This window comes from Rutidosis leptorrhynchoides, chromosome 11, assembly GCF_046630445.1.
Source record: "Rutidosis leptorrhynchoides isolate AG116_Rl617_1_P2 chromosome 11, CSIRO_AGI_Rlap_v1, whole genome shotgun sequence".
In the NCBI taxonomy this organism is placed as follows: Eukaryota; Viridiplantae; Streptophyta; class Magnoliopsida; order Asterales; family Asteraceae; genus Rutidosis; species Rutidosis leptorrhynchoides.
This window is the reverse complement of record NC_092343.1, coordinates 375,411,772-375,432,086: the sequence shown is the minus strand read 5'-3', so window position 1 is coordinate 375,432,086 and position 20,315 is coordinate 375,411,772. Positions and strand designations below refer to the sequence as shown.

General features: G+C 34.2%; 1 protein-coding gene across 2 annotated transcripts; it reads left to right on the top strand.

Annotated features, from left to right (window-relative positions):
- The first annotated feature begins 4,020 nt into the window (after positions 1–4,020).
- On the top strand, positions 4,021–8,516 carry LOC139876669 (cytokinin riboside 5'-monophosphate phosphoribohydrolase LOG3-like). Of its 2 annotated transcripts, XM_071864028.1 has the most exons (7): positions 4,021–4,435; positions 4,759–4,856; positions 5,009–5,039; positions 6,356–6,455; positions 7,659–7,729; positions 7,824–7,967; positions 8,221–8,516. In XM_071864028.1, exons 1-7 carry the CDS (start codon positions 4,316–4,318, stop codon positions 8,308–8,310), a joined length of 654 nt encoding a protein of 217 aa, XP_071720129.1. In that variant the 5' UTR covers positions 4,021–4,315; the 3' UTR covers positions 8,311–8,516. The 2 variants fall into 2 exon arrangements, with proteins under 2 accessions (XP_071720129.1, XP_071720130.1); XM_071864029.1 differs by lacking the exons at positions 4,759–4,856; positions 5,009–5,039.
- Positions 8,517–20,315: the final 11,799 nt, after the last annotated feature.

Below are 20,315 nucleotides of genomic sequence, written 5' to 3'. Positions count from 1 at the left end.
TTTTTGAATGCAGTTTTTACACAATATCATACAAACATGGACTCCAAATCTTATCCTTATTTTAGTATGCAACAGCGGAAGCTCTTAGTATTCACCTGAGAATAAACATGCTTTAAACGTCAACAAAAATGTTGGTGAGTTATAGGTTTAACCTATATATATCAAATCGTAACAATAGACCACAAGATTTCATATTTCAATACACATCCCATACATAGAGATAAAAATCATTCATATGGTGAACACCTGGTAACCGACATTAACAAGATGCATATCTAAGAATATCCCCATCATTCCGGGACACCCTTCGGATATGATATAAATTTCGAAGTACTAAAGCATCCAGTACTTTGGATGGGGTTTGTTAGGCCCAATAGATCTATCTTTAGGATTCGCGTCAATTAGGGTGTCTGTTCCCTAATTCTTAGATTACCAGACTTAATAAAAAGGAGCATATTCGATTTCGATAATTCAACCATAGAATGTAGTTTCACGTACTTGTGTCTATTTTGTAAATCATTTATAAAACCTGCATGTATTCTCATCCCAAAAATATTAGATTTTAAAAATGGGACTATAACTCACTTTCACAGATTTTTACTTCATCGGGAAGTAAGACTTGGCCACTGGTTGATTCACGAACCTATAACAATATATACATATATATCAAAGTATGTTCAAAATATATTTACAACACTTTTAATATATTTTGATGTTTTAAGTTTATTAAGTCAGCTGTCCTCGTTAGTAACCTACAACTAGTTGTCCATAGTTAGATGTACAGAAATAAATCGATAAATATTATCTTGAATCAATCCACGACCCAGTGTATACGTATCTCAGTATTGATCAAAACTCAAACTATATATATTTTGGAATCAACCTCAACCCTGTATAACTAACTCCAACATTCATATATAGAGTGTCTATGGTTGTTCCGAAATATATATAGATGTGTCGACATGATAGGTCGAAACATTGTATACGTGTCTATGGTATCTCAAGATTACATAATATACAATACAAGTTGATTAAGTTATGGTTGGAATAGATTTGTTACCAATTTTCACGTAGCTAAAATGAGAAAAATTATCCAATCTTGTTTTACCCATAACTTCTTCATTTTAAATCCGTTTTGAGTGAATCAAATTGCTATGGTTTCATATTGAACTCTATTTTATGAATCTAAACAGAAAAATTATAGGTTTATAGTCGGAAAAATAAGTTACAAGTCATTTTTGTAAAGGTAGTCATTTCAGTCGAAAGAACGACGTCTAGATGACCATTTTAGAAAACATACTTCCACTTTGAGTTTAACCATAATTTTTGGATATAGTTTCATGTTCATAATAAAAATCATTTTTCCAGAATAACAACTTTTAAATTAAAGTTTATCATAGTTTTTAATTAACTAACCCAAAACAGCCCGCGGTGTTACTACGACGGCGTAAATCCGGTTTTACGGTGTTTTTCGTGTTTCCAGGTTTTAAATCATTAAGTTAGCATATCATATAGATATAGAACATGTGTTTAGTTGATTTTAAAATTCAAGTTAGAAGGATTAACTTTTATTTGCGAACAAGTTTAGAATTAACTAAACTATGTTCTAGTGATTACAAGTTTAAACCTTTGAATAAGATAGCTTTATATGTATGAATTGAATGATGTTATGAACATCATTACTACCTCAAGTTCTTTGGATAAACCTACTGAAAATGAGAAAAATAGATCTAGCTTCAAAGGATCCTTGGATGGCTTGAAAGTTCTTGAAGCAGAATCATGACACGAAAACAATTTCAAGTAAGATTTTCACTCGAAATAAGATTGTTATAGTTATAGAAATTGAATTAAAGTTTGAATATGATTATTACCTTGTATTAGAAAGATAACCTACTGTAAGTAACAAAGGTTTCTTGATCTTGGATGATTACTTGGAATGGATTTAGAAAACTTGGAAGTAAACTTGCAATCTTGGAAGTATTCTTGATTTTATGAAACTAGAACTTTTGGAATTTATGAAGAACACTTAGAACTTGAAGATAGAACTTGAGAGAGATCAATTAGATAAAGAAAATTGAAGAATTAAAGTGTTTGTAGGTGTTTTTGGTCGTTGGTGTATGGATTAGATATAAAGGATATGTAATTTTGTTTTCATGTAAATAAGTCATGAATGATTACTCATATTTTTGTAATTTTATGAGATATTTCATACTAGTTGCCAAATGATGGTTCCCACATGTGTTAGGTGACTCACATGGGCTGCTAAGTGCTGATCATTGGAGTGTATATACCAATAGTACATACATCTAAAAGCTGTGTATTGTACGAGTACGAATACGGGTGCATACGAGTAGAATTGTTGATGAAACTGAACGAGGATGTAATTGTAAGCATTTTTATTAAGTAGAAGCATTTTGATAAGTGTCTTGAAGTCTTTAAAAAGTGTATGAATACATATTAAAACACTACATGTATATACATTTTAACTGAGTCGTTAAGTCATCGTTAGTCGTTACATGTAAATGTTGTTTTGAAAACTTTAGGTTAACGATCTTGTTGAATGTTGTTAACCCATTGTTTATTATAACAAATGAGATGTTAAATTGTTATATTATCATGATATTATGATATATAATATATCTTAGTATGATATATATACAGTTAAATGTCGTTACAACGATAATCGTTACATATATGTCTCGTTTCGAAATCATTAAGTTAGTAGTCTTATTTTTACATATGTATTTCATTGTTAATACACTTAATAATATATTTACTTATCATTTAACATAATTAACCAAGTGTATCAATATCTTAATATGATTCATATGTACCTAGTAAGACGTTGTTATAACGATAATCGTTATATATATCGTTTTCGAGTTTCTTAAATTAATAGTCTAATTTTTTATGTATATAACTCATTGTTAAAATACCTAATGAGATACATACTTATAATAAAATCATGTTAACTATATATATAACCATATATATGTCATCGTATAGTTTTTACAAGTTTTAACGTTCGTGAATCACCGGTCAACTTGGGTGGTCAATTGTCTATATGAAACCTATTTCAATTAATCAAGTCTTAACAAGTTTGATTGCTTAACATGTTGGAAACACTTAATCATGTAAATAACAATTTCATTTAATATATATATATAAACATGGAAAAGTTCGGATCACTACAACGAGCTAGTTACTCGCTTTAGTTACCCGCATCCACCATCAATTTAACGGAAGTTTTAAGTTTAGTTATAGGAATTGTGGGTCCAGTGACTTTTTATTGTTGGACTTGATGCTTTATTGCTTGTACGTTGTATATTAAGAGGAGTATTGTTTTAGCCATCATAGGGAGTGTTTAATTATGAGTTAGTTATAGGATATTGGTGTTGATGTGGCGCTGATGTGGAAGGTTAAGAGGATGAATAGTTTAGTTACGATAGGGAGTGACCTAACTAACCAAAACTCTTCCATTAAATTCATGGTGAGTGCGGGTAACTAACGCGGGTAACTAAACCGTGCCTATGGTTCATTACGGGTAACTACGGGTAATGAGCGGATAACTACGGGTAATGGAACCATAGGGAGTAGTGGTCTTAGTCACGTGCCACGATCTTTATATAAATACAAGCATGGTTAGGCCACTCCCTATCGTAACTAAATTATTCATCCTCTTAACCTTCCACATCATCGCCACATCAACACCAATATCATATAACTAACTCATAACTAAACACTCCCTATCATGGCTAAAACAATACTCCTCTTAATATACAACGTACAAACAATAAAGCATCAAGTCCAACAATAAAAAACCATTGGGACCTACAATTCCTATAACTAACCAAAACTCTTCCATTAAATCCATGGTGAGTGCGGGTAACTAAGCCGTGCTTATGGTTCGTTACGGGTAACTACGGATAATGAGCGGGTAATGACGGATAATGAAACCATAGGGAGTGGTATTAGACAACAAGTTACACCAAAAGCAAAGGAGTGGTCAAGCCATAACATAAAAATGGACTAAACACACACACACGCAAATCTCTCTCTCTCTCTCTTTCTTTCCTTACCTTCCTTTTTGATTTGACACAAATCCATTTGAGTATACTAGTACTATATCCCTGTGCCGCACCCTATTATTACATCAAATCCTAGTTTCCGTTTTGGGCAAAGTTTGTCTAGTCTTTTTAATAACCGTGTCTATTCTTCACCTTCACTAATAAGAGTATAAAACAGAGCAGTTTCTTTGGTTAAATTTACAAGCTATTTTCTAAAACAAGAAAAGTGGATACAAAACAAGTGAAAAATGGAACTTAATGGTGAAATGAAGGTGTCAAAGTTTAAAAGAATTTGTGTTTTTTGTGGAAGTAGTCAAGGCAAGAAAAGTAGCTATCAAGATGCTGCAATTGAGCTTGGCAAAGAATTGGTATTTCTTTTTAATCTTTTTTTTTTATTCTGCTATTGGGTTTAGTTTAAATCATGCTTATTTGCATTTTTCATAATGGGGTTTTTATTTAAAAAATAAATAAATAGGATTCAGTCTGAAATTTTAAAATCAAGAAAACTTGTTGTACTTCCAAGATTTTTGTGGGTTTTGTGTTTTAACCATAAAGTTTCAATCTTTAACATTGCATGGGAATGTTTTGTTAGTTTAACAGAAAAACAGAGTAAGACCCTGTTTCAAGAACTACTATTAAAAGTGTGTTTTGTTAGGACTGAGTTGACTCAGTGATGATGTCATATATTCAGGTTTCAAGAAACATTGATTTGGTGTATGGTGGAGGTAGTATTGGTTTAATGGGGTTGGTTTCACAAGCTGTTCATGATGGTGGTCACCATGTTATTGGGTAAGATAAACAAAATGTATTTTTATGTGTAAAATTATGGTCTTGAAAACCTAAAAAAAAGGGATGATTATGGAACATAATTAGTGTGTTCTTTGGGTTCTATTTTGTGTAAAAACTAATGTTTTTGTCAAGTTATTGTCTTTCTATTGCAGAGTAATTCCCAAGACTCTCATGCCTCGAGAGGTATGTCTGCCATTTTTACACAAAAAGTCTTGAAACTTGTTTATTAAACAATTAACAAAGTAATTAAAAAACATAGTTTGTGTAACTTTGGGGATTTGTGCAATAGTCAATAGTTCATAATGGAGCATGTTTTTTTTAACCACAATCCTCGTAATGTTTATAGAACACATGTCATGATGTTTTAAAGCTCTTGATCACAACACTTAAAATTGTCATAATCAAAGTTCATATTTATATTCTCTACTTCCCATATAAAGTGTTCATTTATATTTTGGACTGTCACATTATAAGATTGTTTCTAACCGTGGCGGTGACATCAAAGTCAAATGATATGTACTTTTTGGTGATGTGGCAAGGTCAAGAGATGAAGTTAAATAGAGGGGAGTGTCAAATTTGAGGGTTAAATTTGTGAATGGGTGATGTGGTAAAATGTTATTGATAGTTGGGTATAAAATATATTAATTAATAATATATAAAAATATTCGAAAAAATCTGATTGGCTGAAACACATTTGACACACCCGTCACATTCTCGACTGACGCCCTGGGCGTCAAATTTTGACGCCGCGTTAGGGGCGGGCGTCAAAGATGTTGCCAAGTGGGATAACGGGAGAAATTTGACGCCGGGTTAAAAACAGTCTAAGTGTACACTTTGTTGTTTAATAAATTAAAAAGACTATAGTGATGAAGTGGTGAATATGATACTTTGATTGATGAAACTTGTAGTTAGTGAATTATCCTTCAATTTTATGACTAGATAAAGCGAACACTTAAACCGAGACAAAATGAATTTTGTTAAGAAATTATAACTATCTTGTGATGTTTGGTTTTGTTTTTTTTTTTTTAATATTTAAAAATCTTAAGAGAAGGAATCTTGCATATTTAGGAAGTTTCTTGGGTTTCATCTTCTTAGAATTTTAAGAATACTATTTAATCCATTCAATTGTGATTGAATATGTATGGGTATGAAATCAATTTGTTCTTTAACTTTGTTTCTTTGTTGGTCTTTGTAATTTGTAGCCTTATCCAGATAACATGTTGGCTGTCTGTTATATGTTTTTTTGTTTCAAATATGGCCAATTTGAATTTTTTCCTTTTCTGATTGAGAAAATGCCAAATTCATATAGATACAAAAGGTTTGATGCATGTTGTATAAGTCATTAAAGCATATTTGGACTTGTATGTATCATGACTTTGCTAAAGATAATTTGAAGTTCACCATTTCTGCAACATGTCATCATCATAACTTGTGTGTCTAAAATTAGTGTAATGATTAAAGTTTGGGAATTTTGTTGATTTTTTTTGTGTTGTTTGCAGTTAACTGGTGAAACTGTAGGAGAGGTGAAAGCAGTGGCTGATATGCATCAGAGGAAAGCAGAAATGGCTAAGCATTCTGATGCTTTTATTGCTTTACCAGGTTTGTTATTATTGTATAAAAAAAGTATTATCCTTTCATTTTCTTTCATAGAAATTTCATTTGCAAATTCATCATGAGATGAAAGAAGAAGCTTTGGTGACTACTTTTTATGTCACAGCTTCTGTGTTTTTTTATTTTTGTTTTTCATTTTATTGTTATTGTTGCATACACACCCTTCACACCCTTTAGTGTCAGTTTCGGGGTCTCCATTCCAAAGTTAGTGCTCGACGTGGTAACTTTGTTGAGAGCCGTCCCAAATTCAAAAATTGATTTGTTAGACATTGGTTTTGCAATTCTTTTAATTAAATAATAATAAAAAGTTAGTTTTTTATGTTAGCAAGACGCCGAATATTAACACTGAACCACTCTTTCACTTTCTCACCAGTGTCATTCCAGTGAGCGCCCAGCGCAAATAAATCCGGTGGTCTCGTTTCTGTCTCTATCAGGCGGAAAACTGACCATCACGACACCCAGTGCTCTTATGATCAAGAAAATAATTTTGGGTGATTAAGAGAACGCTTATCTCATAATAGAGGACCCAATTACCTGTTTTTTTTTTTTTTATTTATTTATTATTCTAGCAAAAGTACAACTGCCCATGCATAAAAGCACAAACCATAAAAGCCTTATATGGTTAGGCGGAACAGAAGGCTACTCCAAATTTGTTATTTGTAGTGCTATGAAAGCAACTTGTACTAAAAGCTTCATGGTCAAAGAAAGTTCTGAACTTTTTAACAACCCACATCCCAAAACTCATGATTAAAAAGATCAGGCTCTCAAAACCATAATTGTCTTGACCAATCTTCTATCAAAATCTTAAAAATCAAAATCAAAAAGCTTCTTGGTGGCTAAAACTCTAGTTATTTGTGTGATAGCATAAAGATTCTATAATTTCATATTTTGACAACAAACGCCTTACTGTTGTTAGTGACTAGCACTGTTGTAAAAAACTCAATTACTCCCCGATCACTCATTTTTAAGAGTAGTCCGTTTCGATTTTCAAAATCCGTTTAATTAATTGATCAACGTCGATTCATGTGTCAAAATCGACGTTGAAACGACTAGGCGGTTGAGTCGGGCATTGACTAAGTTTAAAAGATAACATGGGTCCTTTTCATTGCATCATGCAATAAACAAGACAAGTTTAAAAGATAAAATATTGGTATTGTGTCAAGAAATTGACTATAGGCAAGTTTTTTTTAGGTGGGTATGGCACTCTTGAAGAGCTTCTTGAAGTGATAACATGGGCTCAACTCGGAATTCACGAAAAGCCTGTACGATTTCCCAATACTCTTTTCGAATTTGAAGTTTATAGCTTATCCTTTAAACCCAAATTAAAAATAATTAAGACATTTAAAACTCTTGCAGGTTGGTTTGCTAAATGTGGATGGATTCTACAACTCATTATTGTCGTTTATCGACAAAGCAGTTGAAGAAGGCTTTGTTAGTCCAAGTGCACGTCACATCATTGTCTCGGCTCCAACCGCTAAGGTTCTGGTCAGAAAATTGGAGGTAATTAAGGCTCCCATACAGTTATATTCTAGGTCGAACAGTTGACTTTTCACAATCAAAATTATTATGGATTCACTAGAAATTGAACATTAATAAGTCCTATTTCTAGTATCTTGTATAAGTTACTGTTATTTACTTTTTTTCTTTGATATAATAACTTTGTAAATCTCATGTAATTATAAAGTCAAAGGTTAGCCAGTTTGACTACTTTTTTTAACCGAATTAACTGAAATGTTTAAATGATGAATAACAGGAGTATGTTCCATGCCATGATGGAGGTATAAAGTTGAACTGGGAAATAGAGCAACAAATTGAGTTCACTAAATATGGTGTCCCTAGATGATGAATGAACAAATGGGAAATATATATGCTGCAAAGAACAAATGTTTAGTTTTAAAAGAAGGTTTTTTTGCAGTTGAAAACAAGGTGGTTTTTTTGCAGTTGAAAACAAGGTGCATGCTAACTTTGAAATAACTTGTTTGAATTAGATTTTTGATGTGAATATTAGTTCACAGTATTTGATCTATGAACACTAGACTCTCAATTGAACAATAAATAAGAATTATAAGTACAAGAATTGAGAGAACACGATATAAAATATATGTTTGATAATATTGATCGTGCCAAAAGATACAAATCAAAGTAACTCTTACATCCCTATTTATACAGATCAACATCAAATCTAGAGATTTGATTTCCAAAACAACTTGGCTATAAATAAGGAAAAGATAAACTTAAAACTTAACAAATACGCAGAATAATTCTAAAGTTAATCTTCTGGAGATAAAATCGAATCAAAACATATCTTCTTAATATTTAAACATATCTCCAGAATCTTTCTTAGCTTAGCCATCAAGACATCTTCAAATCGTTGACTTCAATAAGCACCGGAGTCTGCAACTTCAGACTCTAAAACTCCAGACTCTAAAATCTGCAAAATACTTTTGACTTATCAGATTATAATCCCAACAATCTCCCCCTATATGATGATGTCAAAACAACCTGTTCACCTACTTATTCAACTTTGCATACTCCCTTTCAATCAACCTACACTTGTTCTTCATAAACTTAATTTTCTTCATCATTGTGAGCTTGCTGTACAAATGATCTAACAATTTAACTCTAAAAGGGTAAGTTTGCTCTGTCACAGATCTGGTTAATAAATTGATCAACATCTCAATGCTAGCTCCTTCAAACTGATCAACCCTGATCAACATCCTTTGATTTCCATTTGTCTTGATCATCAAAGCATCCAAATACTCAACATACTTATCATCAACAAACTCTAAATGTTCAGGAACAGCATACTTTTCAACATGTCCCTTAGCTCTTCTCTCCTTCATCTCTAAATCAAACATTCCACAAAATACTTCATAATCCTTAAAACTTATAAACCCTTCTTCAAATACCAAATGTACTAGCATATAAACTCTCTTCAACACTTCTTGCACAATAACTTGATCATCTGTATACTCCTGGATACACACAGCTATGCCTTTCCACTCACAAAAACCCAATCGAACAATTTGATTCAATTTAACTCTTAATCTCCTATCAGGTAAATGAGTCATGGTTAGCAATAAAGTGACACCTTCAAATTCAAATTTATCAACCTCAACCTTGACAAGCTAATGTTTAATTCTTGGTGACGTCATAGGCAGTTAATACAACATGTTATACTCAAAATAGGTCCTTGATTGTGAATAAACATGGCAAAACTCCCTATGAGTTATACCATAAAAAGGTGCCTACTATTCATTACTTCCATGTATTTGGGTGTAAGTGCTATATTTTAAATCAAAGAGATCAGCTTGAAAAGATGAGGCCAAAATCTGATGAAGGTGTGTTCATGGGATATTCTTCTGTATCTAAAGCTTATGGAGTATATAATCAGAGGAGAATGAAGATTGAAGAATCCATTAATGTTTATTTTGATGAAAGTTCTATAGAAATGGATCAGTCATCCAGCACTGAGCAATCTGCACTTGGTAAATTTGTCAAATTTAATTTCTGGAAACAGTGTTCAGACTCTGGATTCAGAGTCTGAGTCAGATGAACCTAATTTGTCTGGGTTGAAAAATGATTCTGCAGGTAATTCTCATACGGAAGAAGTTCCACAAGAAGATGAGTCTGTTGTTATTCAAGAGGGTGATCAGTCATCAAATACCACCTTGGATCCTGCTGTTCCTACTAGAAAATCATCTAGAAATATAGTTCCTCCAAAGCATCGTGAGGATTATGTTGTGGATCCTACTGGTTTGCCTAAACCTGGCTCTTCTTCTCAGACACTTGTGTCTGACTTTGCTATTGCAAACTATTGCTTCTTTTCTAATTTTCTCTCACTAATTGAGCCAAAAGAATTAGATGAAGCATTAGCTGACAATGATTGGGTTGAGGCTATGACTGAAGAGTTGACAGAATTTGAAAGGAATGATGTATGGGAGTTGGTTCCAAAACCTGATGGTAAAACTGCAATTGGCACTAAATGGATTTATAGAAACAAGGTTGATAAAGATGGTATTGTGATTAGAAATAAAGCAAGGTTAGTGGCTCAAGGATATAGACAAGAAGAAGGAATAGATTATGATGAGACTTTTGCTCCTGTTGCTAGAATTGAAGCTATAAGATTGTTTCTGGCATATGCTTCAGACAAAGATTTTGTGGTATTTCAAATGGATGTAAAAAGTGCTTTTTTGAATGGTAAATTGCAAGAAGAGGTTTATGTGAAAAAACCTCCTGATTTTAAAAGTAAGAAATTTTCTAAGCATGTCTACAAGTTGAAGAAAGCATTGTATAGTCTGAAGCAAGCTCCCAGAGCCTGATGCAGACTATGCAGGTTGCAAATTGGACAGAAAAAGCACTTCTGGTGGATGTCAACTATTAGGTGGAAAGTTGGTTAGCTTGTCCAGTAAAAAGCAAAATTCAGTGGCCACGTCCACAGCAGAAGCTGAATATGTTGCTGCAGGAAATTGTTGTGCTCAATTACTTTGGATGCAACATCAACTTTTGGATTTTGGGTTAACATTAACCAATACTCCAATAATGTGTGATAATGAGAGTGCAATTGCTATTACTGAGAATCCAGTGTTTCACTCCAGAACCAAGCATATTGAAATCAGGCATCATTTTATAAGAGATTGTGTTGAGAAAGGCAAAGTGATCTTGAAGCATATTGGTACTAAAGATCAATTGGCAGATATTTTTACTAAAGCACTTCCTGAAGAAAGGCATTTTTATCTTCTTGAACAACTTGGGATGTTAAATCCATCAATTGAAATGTTGTCAAGTGAAGATACTCTCTAAACTGTTGTTATTTAAAAAAAAAAAAAAGAGAGTCTGGATTACGTCATATTCAGAGTCTGGGTGACATCATGTTGTTCAGAGTCTGGAAAGATTTACTCTACTGGTGTAAGTTTGTGAAATATTTGTTTTCTTATTTGGTTTTTACTTACGTTTGTCTAAAGTGAAAAGGGTTATTTTTAAAGGGGGTAAAAGGTAACTTCTTTTGGGGGTTAAAAGTAACTTTTTGAAATTGTGTCAGGAGTATTTAATCCCTCCTCTTCTTCAAATCAATATCAAATTATAAAACCCTAATCCCTCTTTTCGATCATCATCTTCAAAATTCCCTCAATCTTCAAAATTCTCTCTTTCTTAAAAATAAATGGCAAGATCAAAGTTCATTCCATTCGTTCTTGTACCCACTGCTTGTAGGTTTTTTGTATGCCCGAGAGACGTATTTAATTAATGTGGCTGATATGTTATGATCCAAGTCGGGTCATACCCAATAACAAGCTTACCGACACCTTAAACGTATTTGATCTTAACTATTGGATCATTAAACGAATATGCGACACTTGAATTTTAGAAAATCGGGTTTCTAAAATATTATCACTTGAGATAAATTGTTTGGACAATTTATATATTAAGGATTTGATTATTTATATGTATAAATAATTATGTTTTGTTATACTTTATAAATTGGTTTATAAAGTACAAGTAACCTATATTTATAACTTGAACTTTAATAACAAGTTTTATATAAAATGTAACAAGTTTTATATAAATTATACTTATTATTTAAATGATACAAGAATGCAGATTTTGGGACTCCTATGTGACATCCCATGCTTGCTTGGTTACTTGTAAACAATATATTCCTTAAGGCATGCAAGACTCTCTTTAACCAAGGGATTCCTTGACTCAAGTGAGTGAGAAAACAAGCAATACACTAAAAAAAACTGCAGTTTTTCTGCTGAAAACACAGCTGCTGGCTGTGGCAGTTTAGAGGGAAAAAGAGAGTGTTTTTGCATGGTAATCTTGTTAATCAAGTGTCTAAAATCCTAACCAAACAAAGGAAGGTGTTGGTGCATCAAAAGCTTGGGGTATTACACACTTGAGGCTTCAAGTTAGAAGCTTTCTTGCCTTCATCTTCATCATCAACTTGCACATTTGTAAACTACCCTCAACTAGCTTGAGGAGGTATTATCTCTAAACCCACTCTTAATTTGTAAGTATGTTTCTCAACTTGATCCTATTTGGGATTTAACTTTAAATGGTTAAAGATTTACAAGTTTTAAAATGGTAATTTATACGCTTCCGCAAATATTAGTTCTTGAATGATTATAAGTATTATGGAACTTGTTAAATCCCAACAATGGTATCTAGAGCCGAAGTTGTTGAAATATGCTTCGAGATGGTTATTAAACCCACTATAATTTTGAATTCTATGAACATGCATGAAGTAAAATGTAAAATTTTCGATTTTGAGTGGTTTGTCATTTTGGCCAAAATCACTTGTGATTCTGCATTCTGTGTTGCCGATCACTTGTGATTCTGTGTTGCCAATCACTTGTGATTCTGTGTTGCCGATCACTTGTGATTCTGTATTGCCAATCACTTGTGATTCTTTGTTGCAGATCACTTGTGATTCCGTGTTTCCAATCACTTGTGATTCTGTATTGCCTATCACTTATCTTGATAATGTTCACAATCTAAGCCTTTACCTTGTGTTTGGTTGCATGTTTGGTTGATTTAATATTTATTCATTTGGTATGTAATAATATTATTTTGGTTATGTAATTTATTTTATATTTGGTATGTAAAATAGAGTAGGTTGTAATTTCACTTTTTTAGACAAAATGTATTAGGATATATTTTGTAAAAAGATGAAGATGATGAGGACTTGAAGAACACAAGAAGAAGCATTTGGATGCAAGATTAAGTGGGAGATTTAAAATCTCCTACTTTGTGTTATAACCCCTTATCCGGTGGCATTTGTTTTCGGCTAAACAAATGTCTACCAAAATGGCTTGATTGTGAACATATTTGTTTTGCATGCATGGTTGTTTATTGTATGATTGTGGATTGTATGTTTGTATGCTACAAGTTAATCACACAAGTTAACAACAAGCAAAATGGCAATTTAATTGGTTAAATTATACATTAATTAACGACATGCAAAACGACAATTTAATTGGTTAAATTAAAAATTGCTAAAAGGACATTAATAAACGGTTATTAAGAACATGATTAGGATCATATATATAAAATGGTTTATAGACATGAAAATGGATTTCAAATGAACCATACACTAAATGCATGTTGGTGTATGGCATAAAAGTTTTCTCAAACTGGAATTAATAAAAACTTAAAATCCCTTATTAACAAGGCAAACAAGTTAAACGCCATCCTTTTGTGCAACACTTAAAAATATTAGGGAACTCACAATGGAATAAAGGTCACCTAACCGTTACGAGCAAACTAATATGATTAAGGTGAATTTTGCATGCTTGTGGGATAAAGGTCACCTAACCACTTGTATGTTAAGTTTACACGTTTACACAAGTAGGACGACTTGATTTGGAAATCATGAACTTAGGGTCACCGAAGCATGAGGAACAAATAGGCGTTGATGGGATAAATATGCCATGCAAAAGGATTGCATGATCCCATAACTTAGAAGTTGCAAAAGGATTGCAATTGTCATATAATGACTACCTAGCTAAATCAAATAACGGGATAAAGGTCACCTAAATGAAATTTGGTTTACCGTTGGATTCTAAAATTTAATAAATATCAATTGGATTTAAAGGGTATTGATCGTTAAATTAAAATTGATACTTAAACAACTTTGTTAAATTTTGTAGATGGCCGCCAATAACAACAACATTCCGAACGTACCAATAAGCTTTAACAACCTATCGTTGAGGTCAATCCTCGAAAAGGAAAAACTCAACCATACGAACTTCATGGATTGGTTCCATAATCTAAGAATTGTCCTCAAACTAGAGGATAGGGCGTATGTGTTGGAAGACCCCATTCCCGATCAACCGGATGAGGATGATACGGAAGGCATGGCTTATTGGGAGAAATATTGCACCGATTCGTTGCAAGTTTCTTGCCTCATGCTTGGGACTATGATATCCGAACTCCAAAAGGATTTTGAGCATCATAGTGCATATGACATGATCACACAGTTGAAGGAGATGTTCCTTCAACAAGCTCGTGTCGAGCACTTCGAAACGGTTCGAGCGCTTCATGCATGTCGGATGGACGACTCCCAATCCGTTTCATCTTATGTCCTTAAGATGAAAAGCCTTATTGATCGAGCGAACCGTCTAAATTGCAACGTGTCTAATGAATTAGCCACAGACCTCATTCTCAACTCATTGTCAAAAAGGTTTGACACATTTGTAATGAATTACAATATTAATGGTTGGGATAAAAGCATTGGTGAATTACATGCCATGCTTAAGACGGCAGAAGAAAGCATGGGTAAAAGGGCTTCACCCGTGTTTACGATCAATGAAGGCAGGTCCAAAAACAATAACACTTCTAAGCTAAAGGCGGCTAAGAGGAAGGGACCCGCCTACCAAGGCAAAGGCAAGGGAAAAGGGAAGATGGTTACCCCAACCAACAACAACAAGAAGCAAAAGGTTGCTGGTAAAGCTAACCCCAAGGAAGATCCGTGCTTTGGTTGCGGTGAGATGGGTCACTGGAAACGCAATTGCCCGGTCTACCTAAAGGAGTTGAAGGAAAAGAGGGATGCAGGGCAAACCTCAGGTAATGTATATATGGTATACATTGAGCTTAGTATTACTTCTTCTAATACATGGGTATTAGACACAGGATGTGGAACTCATATTTGCAATTCTTTGCAGGGGTTCAAAAGAAGTAATCAAGATGCGGGAACAACAAGTCTCTTCATGGGAAATGGAGCAAGGGTGCAGGTGAAAGCTCAAGGAGACTTTGTTTTAAAGCTTCCAAGTGGTTTGGAGCTTACTTTGAAAAATGTTTTGTATGCACCTGATTTATCACGAAACATTATTTCTGTATCCCGTTTGAAAAAATATGGTTTTAATCTTAATTTCATTAATGATGATATCCATGTTTCTTTAGATAATGTGTTCTATTTCAAGGCTTCGCCTTCGAATGGTATTTATGAATTGGTTCATGATGACACATCATACAATAGCTCAATGTACCATGCAAACATCAAGAAACTCAAAAGGGATTTGAGTGATTCCTACTTATGGCATTGTCGCCTTGGTCACATAAACAAGAATCGAATGCATACACTTCAAAAGAATGGCCTTTTGAAATCAAATGAACTAGACTCGTTTGATGTATGTGAATCTTGTTTACAAGGCAAAATGACTAAAGCACCTTTCAAAGGGACCTATGAAAGGGCTAAGGACTTATTGGGATTGATACACTCGGATGTATGTGGACCCTTTAAGCCCATAACTAGGAATGGTGAAAGATACTTTGTTACTTTCATTGATGACTTTAGTCGTTTCGGATATGTCTACTTATTAAGACACAAGGACGAAACTTTTGAAGCATTCAAGGAATATCAAAACGAAGTACAAAATCAACTCAATAAGACAATCAAGGTACTTCGTACCGATAGAGGAGGTGAATACCTAAGCGATGCTTTCCAAGATCATCTTAAAAGTTGTGGGATTATCTCGCAACTCACTCCTCCTGGAACACCCCAACTTAATGGAGTTTCCGAAAGGAGGAACCGAACCCTAATGGATATGGTTCGATCTATGATGGCTAGAAGCTCGTTACCTCTATCATTTTGGGGTTATTGTCTATGCTCCGCGGCTCGTATTTTAAATATGGCCCCAACCAAGAAAGTGGAACGAAAACCTCATGAGATGTGGTTTGGAAAACCTCCATCTCTATCATACTTAAAGGTATGGGGATGTGAAGCTTATCCTAAGCGTTACGTCCCTAATAAGTTGAATGCTCGATCCACGAAGTGTATCTTCATAAGATATCCCAAGGATGATATGGGATATTATTTCTATGATCCATCCGAGCAGAATGTATTTGTTGCTCGAAAGGCTGAATTCCTTGAAACTAAGTTCCTAATGGAAGGAAATAGTGAAAGGAAGATAGATCTTGCAGAGGTTCAAGATCAAGTAGATGATACACAATTGGTTGACACTAGCACTCAACATGAAAATGTTGAGAATGATCAAATGGATGATCAAAATACACAAGACGTTCGCAGATCTGGTAGGATTAGTAATCCTCCTGAGAGATATGGGTTTCTCATGGATGGTTGCTATGTGGTTGATTTGGATGAACCAATAAACTACCAAGATGCTTTATCAAGGATTGATAAAGATAAATGGCAGGAAGCCATGAACGCTGAGATGCAATCCATGTATGACAACCAAGTTTGGGAACTTGTTACACAACCTGCTGACTCAAGGCTAGTTGATTGTAAATGGCTTTTCAAAATGAAAACCGACATACATGGAAACTTGGATACATATAAAGCTAGACTTGTAGCAAAAGGTTTCACTCAAACTCAAGGGGTTGACTATGATGAAACTTTTTCGCCTGTGGCAATGCTAAAGTCTATTAGGTTATTACTTGCCATTGCTGCTCATTATGATTATGAAATATGGCAAATGGATGTCAAGACCGCTTTCCTAAATGGACATCTTGAGGAAGATGTCTATATGGTTCAGCCTGAAGGTTTTGTTGATCCGAAATATCCTAAAAAGGTATGCAAGTTAAAGAAGTTAATCTACGGATTAAAACAAGCATCTAGAATGTGGAATCATCGATTTAATGAGGAGGCCAAGAAATTTGGCTTCATTAAAAATGGTGATGAAGCTTGTGTATACAAGAAAGCTAGTGGGAGCACTATCATGTTCCTTGTACTATATGTGGATGATATATTGTTATTTGGAAACGATATTCCGGCAATGCAAGGTGTTAAAACTTGGCTAAGTAAATGCTTCTCCATTAAGGATCTTGGAGAAGCACAATACATTTTGGGAATTGGGATCTACAGGGATAGATCCAAGAAACTGATAGGTTTGAATCAAAGTGCACACATTGAAAAGGTCTTGAAAAGGTTCAAGATGGAGAACTCTAAGAAAGGTTTGGTACCTATTCAAAGAGGAACGCTCCTTAGTTCATCTCAGTGCCCCACCACGAAAGATGAACAGGAAAGAATGAAGAATGTCCCATATGCGTCTGCTATTGGGTCAATCATGTATGCAATGATATGCACTAGACCGGATGTGTCATGCGCTCTAAGCTTGACAAGTAGATACCAGAATAACCCAGGAAACAGTCATTGGATTGCTGTTAAAAGTATATTGAAATACCTTAGGAGGACTAAGGATATGTTTCTAATATATGGGTCTGGTGAGGAGGAACTCGCTGTAAAAGGTTACGTGGACGCGAGTTTCCAAACTGATCGAGATGATTCTCGATCACAATCCGGTTATGTCTTCACGTTAAATGGAGGTGCGGTCTCTTGGAAGAGTTCAAAACAGGATGTTGTTGCATTATCCACTACAGATTCGGAGTACATTGCCGCTTCATTGGCAGCGCAGGAAGCTGCATAGATGAAGAAATTCATCGACGACTTAGGAGTAGTCCCTTCCATTCAGGACCCTCTTGAGATCTTTTGTGACAACGATGGTGCGATTGCTCAAATCAAGGAACCTCGTGCTCACCAAAAGACCCGTCACATTGAGCGGAGATTCAACTACATAAGGGATGAAGTTGAAAAGGGAAAGATATGTATTCGCAAAGTTCACACAGATCTTAATATAGCGGATCCTCTCACGAAGCTCTTACATGGATCAAAACATGCAGGACATGTTTGTGCATTAGGGCTTCGATATTCTAGTGATTGGTCATGATCTGTTTTACGTATTGTAATGGAACGAAATTATTCAAACTCATTAATATAATTATGGTTTAATTTATTTTGAGTTAGGTTCCTATTTTGCATATTTTATCCATGAATAAGCAATTATTCTAAATTCCGTAGTCGATCACATTTGTGGGAACAAGTGTGAGGTTTAGACTATTATGAACTTGGATTGGTATACATTCACGGACTGAATGTGGGGCAAGGTTGCAACCAAGGTTCATAAATATTTGTGGGATACAAATATTGGAAGACCCGCCCTCAAGATTTACTAAATGGAGCCTTTGTGGTTGATCACATGTAGTCTTGAGTAAAGGCGAATATCATTGTATCCTCTGACCTGAGATACATATTGGGTTCGGATATTTACCAAGTATTTATCCTTGATTCTTTCCTTCGCTATTCTGAAATATGGTAGTTCACAAGGAAGAGCTCAGGCATAATGCAAGGTACATATTTAGGACGCATGTAGTCAAGATGGAATTTGTCCCTCTTATTCGTTGAGAGTCAGATGTCTAAGGCCTGATAAAGTTAAATCTAGAAGAGAGTGATCACTATGTATCTCTTGGATTTAACATGACATCTAGGACGAAAGGAAATAATGAAAAGATTCACCAATTCATATTCGAGATGGGAACTCGAAGGGGATGATGTTATTGAATGGCACAAAGTCATAACATATTAGGGGTGATGGACGGTCGTTAGGTGGTATCCATCACTTGCATTAATTTCTTATGTTCTCGTGCAAGTGGGAGATTGTAGGTTTTTCGTATGCCCGAGAGACGTATTTAATTAATGTGGCTGATATGTTATAATCCAAGTCGGGTCATACCCAATAACAAGCTTACCGACACCTTAAACGTATTTGATCTTAACTATTGGATCATTAAACGAATATGCGACACTTGGATTTTAGAAAATCGGGTTTCTAAAATATTATCACTTGAGATAAATTGTTTGGACAATTTATATATTAAGGATTTGATTATTTATATGTATAAATAATTATGTTTTGTTATATTTTATAAATTGGTTTATAAAGTACAAGTAACCTATATTTATAACTTGAACTTTAATAACAAGTTTTATATAAAATGTAACAAGTTTTATATAAATTATACTTATTATTTAAATGATACAAGAATGCAGATTTTGGGACTCCTATGTGACATCCCATGCTTGCTTGGTTACTTGTAAACAATATATTCCTTAAGGCATGCAAGACTCTCTTTAACCAAGGGATTCCTTGACTCAAGTGAGTGAGAAAACAAGCAATACACTAAAAAAACTGCAGTTTTTCTGCTGAAAACACAGCTGCTGGCTGTGGCAGTTTAGAGGGAAAAAGAGAGTGTTTTTGCATGGTAATCTTGTTAATCAAGTGTCTAAAATCCTAACCAAACAAAGGAAGGTGTTGGTGCATCAAAAGCTTGGGGTATTACACACTTGAGGCTTCAAGTTAGAAGCTTTCTTGCCTTCATCTTCATCATCATCTTGCACATTTGTAAACTACCCTCAACTAGCTTGAGGAGGTATTATCTCTAAACCCACTCTTAATTTGTAAGTATGTTTCACAACTTGATCCTATTTGGGATTTAACTTTAAATGGTTAAAGATTTACAAGTTTTAAAATGGTAATTTATACGCTTCCGCAAATATTAGTTCTTGAATGATTATAAGTATTATGGAACTTGTTAAATCCCAACACTGCTAACATGGTTCGAGCTACAGAAATCAAAGGAAACAAGGATGTGATGGTTTCGGCTAACAACAGAGTTGCATGTGATTCTATTCCTGAAAACTTTGCTAACGAAGGTTATGAAGAGTTGGTTCAGTTCATACGAAATCATCCTCTGAAGGATGCTTTCTTTAAAACAACGACTATGTTTCCAGAGTTGTTAGGTGAATTCTGGTATACTTGTGTTGGAAACAGGGAAGCTCGAACAATCACTGGCACTTATCGCAATGGTAACAATACTTTAGTTCTTACTGAAAATCATTTAAGATTGGCTTTGAGTCTTCCTATGCGAGATGATTTTGTTAGAATCGTATCAAGGTCTGCTGTGAGGTCTTGTTTTACTTTGGTTTGTCAACCTTTGACTGACTCATCTGTTAAGATAAGTATGTTTTCACCCAGGTGGATGTTTGTGTTGTCTAAT